The 17,188-nt window shown below is 47.9% G+C and overlaps 1 protein-coding gene across 1 annotated transcript; it reads right to left on the bottom strand.

Annotated features, from left to right (window-relative positions):
* Positions 1-6,489: 6,489 nt before the first annotated feature.
* LOC115401086 (dehydrogenase/reductase SDR family member 13-like) lies at positions 6,490-8,598 on the bottom strand. Its single transcript, XM_030109255.1, has 5 exons — positions 8,417-8,598; positions 8,198-8,316; positions 7,915-8,038; positions 7,337-7,663; positions 6,490-7,104 (listed from the first exon to the last, which is right to left on the bottom strand). Exons 1-5 carry the CDS (start codon positions 8,541-8,543, stop codon positions 6,845-6,847), a joined length of 957 nt encoding a protein of 318 aa, XP_029965115.1. The 5' UTR covers positions 8,544-8,598; the 3' UTR covers positions 6,490-6,844.
* Positions 8,599-17,188: the final 8,590 nt, after the last annotated feature.

Raw genomic sequence — 17,188 nt, 5'->3', positions numbered from 1 at the left:
AATAAAAGCGCCTGGCGGCGTTCGGTGTCAAAAGCGCCGTTCTTAACGGCGTTTTGTACCAGGCGATGTATGGCACAAACGGCCACCCATATATGGGTTTGTTGCAACCCGAGAGATAATAACGCGAGGAAAACCGCCTCTCTCCGCAAATACGGTGAAAGAAAGTGCAGGCGCAAACACCGCCCGCCTCAGAGGAGAGCTGCAGTCCTGTGTGAAGACTGACGTTTCATCTTTCATGCCCGACGTTGAGAAGTTGTCCAGTGATGTCCGAAAACAGAAGTCACATTAAACGGGTGAGAACACAATCCTGTCATAGGCACATATTTATCATCAAACTGCCTGTTTTTAAAAAGAGATTTCCGATTTTTGTCAGTATTTTGAATGACACGCAGGGATATTATTGTGTTTTATTGCTCAGGTCGAGGATTGCTGCGCTGGTGTTGTGCTGTCTGTTGCTGAGAGAGGAGGAGGAAAAGAGAAGAGGATGCTGTCTTATCTTAACTTTATGCTTTACATTTTCAGAAAGCTATTCTACTGTGTTTTACTTTTTTAAGCAAGCTGCCTTTTAATTGCAGGCTGTTTTATTACTCGTTTGCAGTTGTGGCCTTTTCATTTGTGTCTGTTGCTGCCATCAGTGGGAAAAAAATAGAAAAGGATTGTTCTGCATTTTATTCATTTGCACTGATTTCAGGCTGACTAACTTTACATTTGCAGAATGCACAGAAATGCACTGAAATCAAAATTAAACAGCTTATTTTCATTTTATATAACCGATTTACCTTTTCAAAAGGTTGCTGTTTTTTGTATAGTTGCAGACTGTTTTTTAACTGCTGGTGTTTCATTGCACTGTTACCCAGATAATGGAAAAAGAGAAGAGGATTGTATTATTTAATTTTGAAGAGGATTGCACTTTATTTCCATTGGAAGGTCTGACAGGAGGCCTGTTAATAATAGGCACCTTCCATTTTGGGTTTTTTTTTCTCAAATCCTCAAAATCAAAATTAAACCAACAATTTGATTTCTTTACTGTATTTCTATAATTTCATCAACGTGACAAAACATAATACATTAATATTGTAATGGAAGTTAAACTTAAAGCACAAAGTATCGTACAGCAGGGTCGTCATGTGGTGTTTCATTCTCTCCAGGATGCTGCAGGGAAAATAACATTCAATCATGATGCTCATTATGTATTTGCAGCTAACTTACTCATTTTGATAGTAGGCTAATACACTTACAGCTGTGTTACCTTCATATAAGGCTTATATAAGACTTATAATTTTTTGCGGCTCCAAACAGATTTGTTGTTTTTTTGGTCCAATATGGCTCTTTGAACACTTTGGGTTGCTGACCCCTGACCTAGCCTGTACACAATGATAGTATTATTGTATACAACCTAATAGTGTCCATTATCCTATCTCTATACATAGCTATATTTTTGTTTATCTTCAATCAAATTATATTACCAATGTACCAATACTCAGCAATATAATATACATGCATGTTTTAAACCGACACTAAGGAACTTTTCAACCTTAATAAAACATTTTATTATCTTTTGTGATGATACATCGACTTACAACTAGCTGAATGACCCTCTGTCACGGGCTGAGGGCGTCAGTATTGCTTTCACTTGGACTGAGCAGCTGTGAGGATGGTGGTAGGAACCCTGCTCAATAAAAAACTCCAAATGTGCGGACTGCTGTACGGCATGCGTCACATCATGATAGAACATTGTTTAGCCACCATTAGATTCATGACCTCGTCGCTATCCGTCCTTCACACAGCCACTGGAAACAAATGAAGGCGAGTTCAGTTCGACAGCACGCCACCAGGAGCAGCATTTTACCACGCCACGCGCTAGGCCTCATGGGAACTGTAGTATTCCTTCAGGCAAAACACTACCGCTTTTGTCCACTGGTGCCGCCAAAATCAACAAAAACTGAAAGTTCCTTAGTGTTGGTTTAACTCAAAATATCTGTTATACATGAATTGACTTTTTAACTCATGTAAAAAAAATAAATTTATCCCTTTCACTGATAACTATGTAACCATGAATTTATGATTACTAGTGTATATTTTAAAGCAATGAAATTATTGATTTTTAAACTATTTTTAATCTATTTGTAAATCAACAAATGAAATACAATTATTTTTTGTCTTTCTTTAGGGATACATTGCTAGAACTTATCCCTTGTGGCAGAAAAAGCCTTTCTGAGCTACCACAATCAGCATTTCACAATTTGGAACAGAAAAAGTACATTCAACATCAATATTACCAACACATTTACCAGAAAACAGTGCAAAATGAAAATAAAATACATTGTAGTACGACTATAAACTTAAATCTCCATTGGCAGAACCAAAAGTTAAACAAAAGTTGCATTTTTGTTGTGTTAAAACATAAAAAGTCTACCCGTGAATAGCTTTAGCGTGTTGCTAATGAAGCTAACATGGCGTCTGCAGCAGCATGGTTCAGAACTCACCAAGATGAAGTTTCACTGCAAACACACAATCAGGGAAACAGCCTCGCGGCCTCACAGTTTGTGCTCCCACAATACATGTTTTGTGTTACCATTTGAACAACAAGTTGTTTACAACGCTTGCTAGGATGGAAACTCACCAAGATGACGCTTGGACCGTCTGACAACTCCTCTCTCTCATTGTCTGAGTGGAAAATAACTGCTGTGGAAAATAACTGCTAAACTAATGCACAGAGGTCCACAGCAAGGAAGGCGGGACTAACATCATTCTTGACGAATGAGAAGGTCAAGATCGCCCAATGTGACCAAAACACAGGAAGAGTGAAGCTACGGAAAGAAAACGACACTTCCTCTTTCCAAAATAATGTTTTTCAAAATAAAATGACAAATACATTTAAACAAATAAAATAGGAAAATATGTCATTTTCTGTACTGGGTTACATGAGGGTCCTCAGACCACGACGACGGAAAGGCTCCAGCGCCGCCTCGACACACTTGGTAAAGGTGCGAGGAGCGAGAGAGCAGCCGAAGGGGAGTCGGTTGTATTGAAAATACCTGGTCCCCACGGCGAACAGGAGGAAGGTTCTGTGCCTCCTCAGAATGGGGATGTGAAAGTAGGCGTCCGTAAGTTCGAGCAACGTCATCCAGTCCCCAGGGTGGACCCTCTCCAGGAGGTGCTCGACAGTCAGCATACGGAACCTTCTGGTGGCTACATGAGCGATCAGGACCCGCAGGTCCAGAATGGGTCTCACATTGCCGCTCTTGTTAGGAACCAAGAAGTAGGGGGAGTAAAAACCCGAGTGCGCCTCCTCCGCGCTCAGCTCCATCACCACGCCCCGGCGTAGGAGCGAGGACAGTTCTGCTTCGAGAGCGGCCGCCCCAGCAGGGCATGCGAGCCGTACGAAAGATCCCGTTGAAGAGAGGTGGGCGACACACAAACTGCAGGGCATAGCCGCTTCTCAGCCTCCTGGACAACCAGGGTGAAAGCAGTCCCAGCATAGCATGCCACGGCTAAAAGCGGAGCGTCAGTGGCTGCACCATGGCCGAGGGGACGGCCCATGGGCCCTCGGCGAAAGGGCCGTGGAGGAGGCGTCTCATGAAGTAGTGCGGGCGGCCGCCCTGGGGCCGCGAACCAGTGCTTTGCTGAAGACAAACCCAGCGGAGGTGACGTGATCCCGAGGCTTTTCGGGCCACTGACCTCAGTAATAATGCTGGGGCCGGAGCGCTTGATGGCGGGGACACGGGCCGGCATAGCTCCGCCACTCTGACGCTTCGCTGCGCTGGTGTGGGTAGAAGCCGGCAGCGGGCTCAGCTTGGAGCGTTTGCGAGGTACCGGCAGAACCTTGGGAGCGCTCTGCTTGAGCTTTGCATCGAGCGGGTGAGCCAGCAGTCCTGGCTCGCTGCTGTGACCCGCTTCCATGGCTGCAGCGTGGCGAGATCGTGGGAGGAGAGCCGGCGATGGCGCAGCGCGTCCGGGCGGCTCAGTGCGCGCACCGCTCACCTCGCTACGCTGCTTTATCTCATAGTGGGAGGAGGGAGGGAAAGAGCCCTGCCCAGCTTGACATGCTTCAGTCATGCAAGTGCAGAAAAGAGGGGAGGATTGTTGCTCTTTAGGGAAGATGTAACGGGCCTGACGGCCTTTATTTACATGTTTCACTACAGATGCAGGACGAGCGGACGGGGCGCTCCGCGACTCGGGAGTGCGGGACAGTCTCGGCTGGTCGGCACCCCGGGAGGGTCAGCGGGTAGACGGGGTCTGGCCAGACGCCGGAGAACTCCAGGGGGCTGGCCTCCGTTGCCCCGCAGGATGTCGCTGCTGCGGTGGGGGCTCACGACGGGACTGCAGGCGCAGGGTGAGCTGCTGGCAGCCTCACGCCGCTGCCTCCAGGCACTCGATGATAACCTGGATATCAGGTCCGAACAGAGAAGAGGTGGACAGGGGGAGTCCCAGGACTTCTCGCTGGTCCTGCTCTGAGAGGGAGGAGAGACCAAGCCACAGGTGCCTAATGGCAAGCTCTGTATTGTCCATGACGCGGCCTCTGTTGATGGCGGTGGCGTGGCACATCCACATCAGGACCTCGGCTGTGTTCTGGATCTCATCGATGTCCTCAGGAGATAACTGGGATCTCTCGTGGCAGATCTTGTAGATGGAGCCCAGCAGGAACGTCATGTTGTTCGCTCGGGCAAACATCTGATTGCCGCTAGCATAACCTCTATCCAAAAAGCCCGCCATGCGCCTGTCCCTCTCTGACGGCAGCATGGGCTTTCCGCTGGGCCAGGCGGAGGATCTTGGTAACAGGCACAGCCTCACGGAGTCCTCTATTGCAGGCACTCTGGAGACCAGCGGCCAGCCGTTTACACAACAGTATTCGAGGTAGCCTTTCACCGCCCCCTTGGCGGTGAACGACGTACCCCAATCCCGCTGCACATTCACCTGGAAAGATGGCACGGCGTGACACAGCACCGCAGTCCGGGACCGGGTCCGTGACTGGGTTGCTAGCCCGAGTGCAAAATCGCGCTGTGCCGGCTCCCGAGGCTGTGGCGGGAGCGCGAGGTCGGTGCGTTCGGCGGCAGGCGTGAAGAGCCCCGCGAGGTGTTCCACCGGTTCGTGGGGGGGCGCTCTGGCAGCTGGCTCTGGAGAAGGTGGAGAAGGAGTCGTCGCACTGCGTGGATTTCTCCGACGCAGAGACGCTGCTGCTGCTGCTGCTGATACTTCTGCCGGCTTTGGCCCAGTCATATGGGGCGGCGTCGTTGTGCACGGGAACCGGTGAGACGGTGCCCATGAAGGTCACCCACCGCTTTGACTCCTCGAGCGGGAGGGCGAGGCGGGCAGGGCAGAAAGTCCGCTGGCGGTGATGCTGCCAACCCAGGCAGACGAAGCAGCGCTCGTGATGATCCTGCTCCAGGAGAGCTGTGCCGCAGGAGAATGGCCCGACGCCCGTTGGCGACTCTTTGCTTGCCAGCTTGTCAATGATGAACCTTGGAAATCTTGACTCGAAGATCTTGTGGCTTCTTGTAAGTCTCAGGGGCTGAGGAAGAAGAAGGAGAGCCGCCGCTCAAACCGTTTGTGATATACCCTCGGGGAGGGGCGTGGCGCTGTGCCAACACATGGCTTGGATTGGTGTGCAGGTTTCAGTTTTGTCTCATAGGATTGGCTGGGGCCAAGAGGACTAACAATAGTGAAGCCTGTAGGTGGGCGAAGCATATCACGAAGTAGAACCACCTTGAATTGGAGTAAGCAGAGTCTGCCAAAGATGAAGGATTTATGTATTGATGAGAGAATAGAGTCCCATTGATTATCAGCAATGTGTCCTAGATCCTGTTCCCAGGCCACCCTAATCCTTTCAAGCTGTGGGTGTTTCTGCATTGCAATAATACTATAGAGCTTGGACAGAGCGCCCCTAGAAAGTGGGTCAAAAGATAAACAGGTATCGATCGGGTTAGCAATAGGTGTTGAGGGAAAATAGGTAGGTTTGCGCGAACATACTGTCTCACCTGCAAATACCGAAAGAAGAGTGTTTTGGGAAGATTGTATTTTTCAGTCAGTTGACTAAAGGAAACAAAGTGGCCATCCTGAAACATGCTCGCAAACGATTTGCTGCCCTTCTCATGCCAACTGCGAAAAGTTCAATCAGAGTGAGAGGGAGTAAAAAGATGGTTAGAGGCAATTGGACTTGGAAAGCAAAAGACATGGTACCCAAAGGCTCTCCTAAACTGGATACACACCCGAAGGGAGTGGCGTACCACTGGATTATTTAGTGATTTCAGTAGTGTACAGTCAAGTGGTGCACCTGAGAGCGTGGGTAGGGACAGATCGCGGCATGAATTTAGTTCCAGGGATGTCCATTTGGGACCGTCGAGTAGGAGATAAAAGCGATTCCAGAATGCAACACACAAATATACTTAAATACATTACCTGGCTGGCCATGTGTGAAGGTGTGGGATAGCGGTACGGCAGTCAAAAAGTTGGACATTACTTCATTTAAAGTACGTAACAAATGCAGGATGGAAAATGTTAAATTCAAGTCAGCTTTATTTCAATAGTTCCAAATACAAGACAGTAGTTTCTTGGCCCGTTTACAAAGAAAAACCAGCAATTTAATGTGAGCAAACATTGCTGACTGTGGAGTGATGTTGAGTGAACAGTGCAGTAGAGAGACTCATTCTTGCAGACTGCTGGTCCTTCTCATCAAACGGGCTATTCTGTTGGCCCGATAAAGAGATTAGGTGTGCCGGTTGAGTTATTAACGTGACTTGATTTACAACTTTATGAGCTGCCAGCTAATATGAGACCTCAAACACTATCAGTCCAGAGGACTGCTGGGTAGGAGACGCTTCAGTCCCAATTGGGCGTGGTCACCTCAGGCCAGGCCGGTCAGCTTCTCGCTGAGTTCCCACAGCCTCTTGGCAGCAACGTCATCCTTTGCTTTGGGGTAGACATCTCTCACGGTGCAGTTGGAGAAGTAACGGCCGCTGAGGTATTCGATTCCCTGCTGGAGTGCGCAGTGCAGCGTGGTCTGGCTTCCCTGGACGGGGTTCTTGAAGAAGAAGACAGTCAGAGGAGTGAGGGCCAGCTGCAGCAGAGAGCTGGTGTTCCTCGCAAGCTCAGTGTTGATAGCTCCTGGAAAAAGAAAAGAGAAAAAGCATTCTTTAATAACGGTCACCTTTACTTGGTTGAAGAACCACTTTGGAGACAATTAGAGCAGATTCAAGAGTAAAAAAAATAGCAGTGTGACCTGAAGCTTCTCACACTCTCAATCCCAGTTTGTGAAGTAGATAAAGTCAGTTTTACAGTAACTTGGAAATTCACATGGCCTGTTGTGCATTGTGTGTCTGCAGCTGGCAGGACTCACCTGGATGGAGGGAGTAGCAGGTGACCTGGGTTCCCTGCAGCTTCTTGGCCAGCTCATGAGTGAAGAGCACATTGCACAGCTTGCTGTCACAGTAGTACTGAAAGACCTCTTTGAATGAAGTCCCCAGCCCCAGGGCATTGTGGGTGGTGAGACAGTCAAAATCAATGTTTCCAAAGTTATGTCCCAGGGACGACACGTTGACGATCCTGCTGGGCCCGCACTGTTTGAGCCGGTCCAGCAGGAGGTGGGTGAGCAGGAAGTGGCCGATGTGATTGACACCGAACATCAGCCCCAGTCCATCCGACGTGCGACCCTGCATGTAAACACCTGTGAGGAAAGATGAAGACACAAACTGTTTATGTTCAGCAGGAATCAGTCGTGATCTTTCAGCAGACTAAAGTCTGTGAATATGCAGACAAGCAGCGCTCATATAGAAACATGTGACATGCAGCAGTCTCTCTGTCCTCGAGACTACATGCAGACAGAAGGTGTGGGTTACATCGTGCCAGCATGGTAACAAACTTCTGCCCACAGGAAGAGAGATGGAGGGACAGGTGTGTGACGGACCGAGCTCTGACCTGCGTTGTTGATGAGGATGTCCAGTCTGGATTCATTTTTCAGGAATGTTTCAGCAAAGCTGCGGACAGACTTCATACTCCCCAGGTTCAGCTGCATGAACACCACCTGGCTGCTTCCGGTCGCCTTTCACAAAACACACAGACAACAAGATCCGTCCACGGCTCTTTCCACCAAATCACCACAACATCTGGTCCCACAGCTGGCGGTCACTGACTACCTGATACTGGATCTACGCCACAACATCTTGGCAAAGAATCAAGATCAGATTAAACTTTCACCCACCTTCTTGACTTCCTCCAGAGCCGACAGTCCTCTCTGCTCATTGCGACATGCTAGAATCACCCTGGCTCCTCTTTTGGCCAGATCTATGGCTGTGGTTTTACCGATGCCGGTATTACTGCCTAGAGGCAGAAAGCAGACGATTCCATGGATTTCCGTGTGTGGGAAAATAATCTGGCATCAAAGCAGCCAGAGTGAGAGGATGTACGAGTCTTCTCTTACCTGTCACGATCACTGTTTTCCCAGTGAGGTTTAGTTGGCTTTTGCATCGTTTTCCCTTCACAAAAATCTGGCGGAAGATGTAGGCAGCTCCAGCAAAGACCACCGCATAAAGGAGAAGGGTGCACATTGTTGTTGCCTCACAGCTGATCGGCCTATTCTGCAGCAGTCTGAGGAATCTGTGCCCGGAAACATTTAAAAAGCACACCCACTTCCTGGCTGGGCGGGACCACGATGAGGCCAAGCCTCAGCAGGAGAGCCACAGACCCTGAGAAACAGAGGCTGCATTCAGGCCCTGCCTGTGGCTGGATCTAAATGGATAATGTCACTGTGAAGAGTTCTTTGGTTCAGATCTCCTAAAATGTTCACAGTTAAACTGAAGTTCAACAAACTGAACAAAGAAAAAACTAAAACCTTTGAAGTGATATGGATATACAAACGGAACCTCTTCCACAGTCTGACTCAACATTAGAGAAACAACAGATGAATTAGAATAAAGTGCACGGCCCGAGACCAAAGTCCAGGGTCCTAAACCTCTTTTCAGAGCTGACAACAAGGATCACAAAGTCCACCTGTCAACAGCAGCTTTGGGCTTTGTCTCTCTGAAGACACACCTGAATGTCGAGACGCCACACACACACACACACACACACACACACACACACACACACACACGCATGCACGCACTGACAAACAGAAGAAAGGAAAAGATGTTTTCATTGAGAAATGTCAGGGATCAGAGTTTTCTCCCTGTTTATCCATTAAATCCATTTTAAAATGGGATCTTCTGCAGTCTCAGTTCTGTTCAGAGTCTGAATGTCTGCTAAAGTCACTTCTACTGGGTTTGGTTTAAAGTCTCACAGCCTGAAGAAAAAAAGATAAATGAATACAAATTCAATTTGATTTCACTGCCAGCAGTTTCGTGTCTGGGATGTGGAAGCGCGCTGATAATTGGATAAATGCTCCCAAAGCTCCAAAATAACTGAAAATGGTTTTTAAAAATGAAATCAAAAAAATGAAATGGCTGACACAACTGAAACGCTTCAGTATGCTGCTCACATGTTTAAAACCGCTTATGAATGGCATTTTGTGTTTTCCCCACAGCCTCGATGTGAGGACATTGAACTTTCCTCCAGTTCTCCTGCACCGCTGGAACGCTTGACCTCTGTTCGCCCTTATTGAGCAAGAGATCAAACGTCACTGTCACACATTCAAATGGAGAGGTCCTCACAAACGGTGAATGTGCCCCTTAAATGTGGCGCTTCATTGACATTATCTTTATGAAGAGTCTGAACTGAATTTAAACTCTAAATAGCATCAAACTTCACTCAGCCAGCAGTTTCCAGACATGGTAAATATCACACCCCTTTCTTTGTTCCTGCACTCTTCACCTAAAGAGATAAAACACCAGCCAGACCTGCAGGACCAGTCAGGATGACCAAGCACATTACACACACACACACACACACACACACACACACACACACACACACACACACACACACACACACACACACACACATACACGTGCATGCGCACACACCTCAACTAGTGAGGAGGAACTTACTGTACTGTGTTTGTTTGTAGTAAAAAAGTGATTTCAGACATTTCTGTGGTTGAAACAAAGGAAGAAGGTGAAGCTCGGTGGAGTATCCATGGCGATTGTCGTGTGGCGTTGTAAAGCTGTAGGGGACCACCAGATGTCAGCAGAGACTCACGGACATAACTGTCCTCTTCGTCTTCAGCAGCCAGTTGTCCAGATTCAGGTCACAGCAGTGTGGGGACGGCACAGCTGGATTCATCTGGAAGCTTCCAGAATCCCTGTCTGCACTCTAATATGAACGACTGGACTATTTATCATGGATCTGTTTCACAAATCAATTCAAAGCTGTCCAGACATTAGTGAAGAGGGCTTCAGGAAGCGAAACGTGACTTCAAATCAGTATAGCAGCAGGAAAAGAATGATACTGATGTTTGTAAGAGTCGTTCTTCTAAAGAGTGCATTGAGAACATCAAAGACTTCAGTTTTTAGGAGTGTAATCTGATGAGAAATTTGAAGTATGGGTAGACTCTGCTGACTGACATAAAATGAAACACACCAAGTCCGGGACTTCAGTTGCCGTGTTTAATGAACAGATCGTGAAAGTCTACTAAATGAATTACCCTACCATTACCCATAATACCCCTTGTCACTATCAAAGACAGGCAGGCAGGGTGCAGCAGGTCAGGGAGGCCGGCTGAGACACAGACACTAAGTTAATAAGGGACGAGAAGCCATAAACAAACATTTGCACGTCACCACTAATTGCAGCAGGTGCTATGCTCCGGCGCCGAAGTGGAGTCAGAGGTCAGCTTCAATAGACGCCCTGATCAGGAAGTGATCTCCACCCGAAGCCACAGCTGAAGGCAGTTCCCAAGAACTGACTTCCTGACTTCCATCAACATCACCACCCAGACAGACAGGGAGAGTAAACAGCCCCTGAGCGCCCTCATATGGCCGCAGAGACCGGGTGTGACAGCTTGTAACACAAACTGCTCCATAATCTAACTACAAAAGCTACACTGGTAGCACCTTTTTTTACATATACAGTCATGAGGTTATAAGCAATCACTTTTTCCTTTTAACATTTTAACTGTACAAATTTTATCCTATTTTTGTCCTCGCTCTCTAACAATGTCCCCTCTAGGGGTGTGGATCTCCATTACTGTGGCGATTTGATATGCATCTCGATGCCCTGCCAACGATACGATATAATTTGCGATACACTGAATCCCTGCCAATACGATACTTATGATTAATCCCTGTTTTCGATACGAAACGATATGATTCACCCTCCATCCCAGTTCAATACGATACGATTCACCCCTCATCCTGATACGATGTATGATTCACCCTGTTCCCGATATGATGCGATACACCTGTTTGCGATGCGATTTAATAAATTAGTTCAATCAAATGCAGTTCAATGTGAAGCAAAAAAAAAATATCATATGTTATCTATTAAGCAAACAAAAAAATAAGAAGATGGCAATTCATTCAGTATGTTAAAATAGGCTGGGTTTATTCCTTAGAAGTAGAAAATGGAACAAAAAAGTGCTTATTGTGTGAACAAATATTCCTTGTAATCTCTCTACCAGTACTATGTATTACTGTCCTGTAACAATACAAGAGTAAAACAAAAACAAATAAAAGAGTTCTATAAGATGCTGTCAGTGTAAACGGTACAGTAACAGTAATACCACATCACTCTCAATGAGTGGCTTCAAGTGAGGCTTTGCAGTGTCCATATCCCCGTCTCCCAGACAGTTCAGAAGCTCGGCATTCTTTACAAATAACGTTCGTCTTGTCAAGTTTGCCATCTTTCTTGTAAAATCCATAGTACTTCCAAACAATGGATTTGAACTCTGAGGGTGCGTTAAAGCGACACTAAGGAACTTTCAGTTTTCGTTGATTTTGGCGGCACCAGTGGACAAAAGCGGTAGTGTTTTGCCTGAAAGAACACTACACTTCCCATGAGGACTAGCGCGTGGCGTCGTAAAATGCTGCTCCCGGTAGCATGCTGTCGGACTGAACTCGCCTACATTTGTTTCCAGTGGCTGTGTGAAGGACGGATAGCGACGAGGTAATGAATCTAATGGTGGCTAAACAATGTTATATCATGATGTAACGCATGCCGTAAAGCAGTCAGCACATTTGGAGTTTTTCAGTGTGCAGGGTTCCTACCACCCTCCTCACAGCTGCTCAGTCCAAGTGAAAGCAACACTGACGACCTCAGCCCGTGACAGAGGGGTCATTCAACTAGTTGTAAGTCGATGTATCATCACAAGACATATTAAAATGTTTTATTAAGGTTGAAAAGTTCCTTAGTGTCGCTTTAAAAGACATATTGGAGGATTCTCCACCGCATGCGCGGCTCCCTCCATGAGGACTGTCGGGAGCGCGCACGTCAGCCGCATGTCAGTTTGTTTACATCCGCGCAGCTGGAGCTTCGTCTTTTCGCAAAGGATTAAAACACATTTGTAATCATGTCGGACTCTTCTTCAGTAAGTAATAACCCTTCGGGAATTACGTATGAGCAGAAGAGCGCGCAGAGAGGCGGCGACTCGACATGATATGTCATCACGCAAACGCATTCCCAGATTGACTGGCATTGTGACTGCCCAATTACAAGTTGGGAACCATACAACGCTGATTGGTTCGCAGGATCCTCCAGTATGTCTTTAAAGATCTGATTCTCTTGTAACTTAGCGCTGCCGCTACTGCACTCCGCCATGTTGTTGTAACTTGTAGCACAGTGTGTGTGCGCATGCGCATACGGCTTCCGTCCGTCTTCAGGAATGATGGTGCATTCAAGACGCCTCGGAAACACAAGACAGAATGCAGTACAACGTGTAAAAACCGATGCAACTTTGAAGATTACCGATTAGGCACACAGCGAACGATGCATCATGATTATAAGCCGTCATCGCATCGATACACACTGAATGAATCGATACACTCGTATCTCGCACGTATGTATCTCGATCACGATTGATATCGATTAATCTCCACATCCCTAGTCCACTCCCTTCGACTCAGTAATCATGTCGGTGATGGCTCCGGGCATGGCCAACAGGTTCCCCCTGTTCCCCCTTTAACGCTCACCTTGGCCCGTCTCCACTACGCTAGACCTGGGTGTGGAGTCAGGACTCTGGACAACAGCTGGCCCTGTCCATTGTTTATGTCCATCCAGTTTTGTGAGGACTGCATGTCCCAGGCTCAGTGGAGAGAGAATCCTCACGTTCTTCCTGCGGTTGTAGAAGTATGCTTGCCTCTGTTTGCTGATGGCGTCTGCCTTCTTGATGGCATTCTTGCCGACCCAGTTTGGGTCAAGGTTGGATTGCAGAGTGGGTAAAGTGGTTTTGAGTTTTCTACCCATCAGCAGCTCTGCTGGACTCACTCCGGTGGAAGCAGGAGGTGTGACTCTGAATGACAGCAGAGGGAGGAGGGGCTTTTTCACACTTTGAACAGCCGTCTCAGCTTGTCCATTGCTCTGAGGATGATGTGGGCTCGTTACAATATGTTTGAAGTCTTATTCTCTGCTTGACTCCCTCATCTCTGCTGATGCTAACTGGGATCTGTTATCGCTGTCAAGCAAGTCTGGGATGCCATGGCGTGCAAATGTAGCCTTTAGCCTGGCAACTACCTGGCTGCTTGTGTTTGTAGGCAAATGAAAGATTTCTGAATACTCTGAGCATTAGTCAGACACGATCAAATAGTTTTGCTTTATAAACTCACATAGATCTCCAGCAACCTGCTGCCATGGACTGGATGGAAGCTCGCTCGGCACCATCGGCTCTTTCCTCTGTGTGCGTTTGTTCTGTGTACAGAACTTGCACTGCTGAACTTTCTCGGTGATGTGTTCTGACATCTTGGGCCACCAAGCGGACTGGCTAATTCTCTCTCCACACTTGGACCCTGGATCCACCTAGACCCTGGTGCCCATCATGAATTCTTTCCAAAATCGTCTCTCTCACAGGAATGACTCTGTGGCTCCCTCTAGTGACTAAACCCTCCATCTCAGACAACTCCCCTCTTACCTGAAAGACGTCTGACTGACTCCGGCATTTTCTCAGCATATTCAGGCCAGCCCTGCCTGATGAAGCCCAAGATGGTTTGGAGCTGTAGAGCTTCTCCTGTCTTGTGCTTAATCTCCTCCATCCTCTGGGGTGTGGCTGGCACTTGGCTCAGGACAGCATCGATGTGTGTCATGAGAAGGAGAGTGTGTCTGCCACTGCACGGGTTTTACCTGGAGCAAACTCAGCAACAACGTTAAAGCACTTAAGTCTTGTCAGCAGTCTCTGACATCTGATGGGAACACTGTCCAGGTCTTTACTGTTCATCAGGGGGACAAGAGGCTCATGATCAGTTACAAGCCTGAAGCCGTCAAGCCCATACAGGTACTTTTCCAAACGTTCACAAGCCCAAACGCTCTTTTTCTATTTGAGCATACCTGGCTTCAGGCGCCTGGAATATTACGCAATGTTCTTCAAGTGAACTCTGTGCTGCTGGAGTAAGACACCCCTCAGCCGGTAGCTGCTGGCATCCGCTGATACCACAGTGGTGATGTTGTAGAAGGCAAGTACATTAGGAGAGTGCAGTTCTAAGTTTAGGAAGGCCTCCAGTTGTGCTGGCCCCCAAGCCCACTCCATGAGGTGACCAAGGAAGCGGACCTGTCTTATTCCAATAGGGAGGCGGCAGGAAGCGTACCTCCCAACCAGAGTAAAAAATGCAGGACTGAAAGACAGAACAGAGGCTCTGATCATGGCTGCACAAGAACAGACCCTAAACACCAGATTAATAGAGGCCAGGGTGGATCACACTAGACCAGACCCCAGGAGCAGACTGAGACAGAAAGCCCCTGAAACAGTACAGACCATCACAGCAGGGTCGAGATGGAGAACATCCCCGACAGTGGTGGAGAACAACCAAGCAAAGATCCGGCGGGACTTCAAGATTCAGACTGACTAACTGGTGATGGAGGATCAGCCTGACATAGTGATGAAGGAGAAACATGAGAAGGGAGCAGTAGTGATGGATGTAGCAATCCCAGTGACAGAACATCAGAAAGAAGGAACAGGAACTGCTGGGGAAATACCATGAGCTGAAAGAGCAGCCGGAGATGTGGGCTGTAAAGGCAACAGTGGAGCCAGTAGTGACGGGGCACTAGGGGCAGTAAGGTGGATGCATGGCTCCAGGAAATACTGGGAACAACATCTGAGATCTCTGTCCAGAAGATAGGAACAGCTAAGATCCTGCAGAACTCTCAAGCTCCCAGGCCTCTGATAGAGGACCCAAGCTTGAAAGAGATACCGCCCAGGAAGGGCGAGAACACAGTTATATATACATAAATATTTATATACGTAAACTATATTCTTTGCTGGCTCTCGGAGGAGGCGGACACTTTTTCTATCGCTCCCTACTTTGCTTCTCCCTCCCTATCGTCTCTGCTTGCTGCTCTCTGTCTTGTCTGTTTTACTGGAGGAATCACTTGACTTGGTTTTTCGAACAAACCAAATATCAACTATGGAATTGATCAGCTGGTCTCTCTACGCAATTGATACGAGTCTCTCAACAAAGAGCACAGGAGCAGGGGATCCTGCCTGTCCGGACGGGACTCGGCATGCTGGGTATGTGATGGACGCCCGGGAGAAGTGGAGGGGGGTCACATGCCTGGCACCCCTGTCCGTTGAGGTCATTGTGGATGATTACATTTTCGGATTTATGATGATCGGTCTGCTGCTGATTGGCCGGTGCTGCGACCTGATCCTCTGGAGGATTAAGAAGACCGCCACCACAAAAGATGTCCAAGGGAGGACGGTCTTTTCAAATCAACGGGCAAAAGCTGAGACTGACCGTTTGTGCGAACTCTTTCGAAAGGTGGACATTTTGGGTTATGGACGATTGAGACGCAAGTTGGATGTCACCATCGCCGAGAGGGTTAAGCCAGCTTCTGTCTGAAATGTGGAGAAACCGAGCAAAGGAAGGTCAAACAGCTCCTTCCACACCAAAACAAGATAACTTCTGATTGTGTTTGGCGCCCCTGGAAGACTAAACAAATCTCCCTGAAGATTCAAGACAAGACTGATTGCTCTCTCTATTTTCCCTCTCTCACTCTCAGCTGCAACCCAAGTTCACTTTGGACTGCTTCATTCAAGGTCGTCCCGGCAACTACCGTCTGAGTTGGAGCGCAAACGGGAGGCGGGCCAAACCACACACACGCGTACACGAACTGATGAACTGAAATGCCACATACATGCCACACACACTCCCTTCCCCATTTTCAACGTCTCCACCACACCTTTCTGCTGACGACTAGTGGTGATGACGTGTTGCGCTGATGTATAGCTGCGACCGCTGATCCATTAGTCTGATAGCAACTTGTCTTGTGTTTTTTTGCTATGTATGTGCGCAGGTTGGCTTTTTTTGGTCTCTCACTTCTAATCACGACTCCCTTCGGAACCGTGATATGAATTGATGTATCTTTTATTACCACCCCCCCTCCCCTAATTTCTGTCTGAGTTTCTTTAACTCTGTTTCCTTTTCAAGACGGAGCGCCGTAATTGGCTGCCTGGGCGTCTTAAAAACCCATGCAATTTCGTTGCACTTGTAACTTCGGTAACTTGTTGCGATGACAGTAAAGACAATTCTGATTCTGATTCTGAACTATAAACTAGGTTTCCATTACACTGCCCCCTCTGGGGCAAAAGAGGAATGACAGATGTTGTACTCAAACCACGTCATTACAATCAGGTGACGTTACACACACACACAGCGTTGGCCTCCAGCCAGAGGTGCAACAGTGCATCATGGCCCAGAGGGCTGGCGGTTTCCCTCAGGGAGAACCAAAGTGGGCAGTGGGTGGACTCCTCTGAGGTGATGAGGTCGACCTTCACCTGGCCAAAATACCTTAAGATTGTGTGTACCACCTCTGGGTGGAGACACCACTCACCCGATGGGGGACTCCGACAGGAGAGAGTTTCTGCCAGCTGATTCAGGTCCCCTGGTGGATATGTGGCCTGCAGACTGGCCACATGGGGGCCAGCCCGCCTGAGAAGCTGCGGAGAGACCTGCAGCAACCAAGTGGATGTGGTGCCGCCCTGGTCCACCACCATAATCAGTTAAATGGTAAGTGGACTACACTTTATAGCTCTTTTCCTCTGCATTAACAGACCCCAAAGCACTTTACACTACATTATCACATCTACCCATTCACACACACATTCATTCACACA

This window comes from Salarias fasciatus, chromosome 14 (assembly GCF_902148845.1).
Source record: "Salarias fasciatus chromosome 14, fSalaFa1.1, whole genome shotgun sequence".
Classification (NCBI taxonomy): domain Eukaryota; kingdom Metazoa; phylum Chordata; class Actinopteri; order Blenniiformes; family Blenniidae; genus Salarias; species Salarias fasciatus.
Note: the sequence above shows the minus strand (reverse complement) of the source record. Positions and strands in the feature narration are given on the sequence as shown.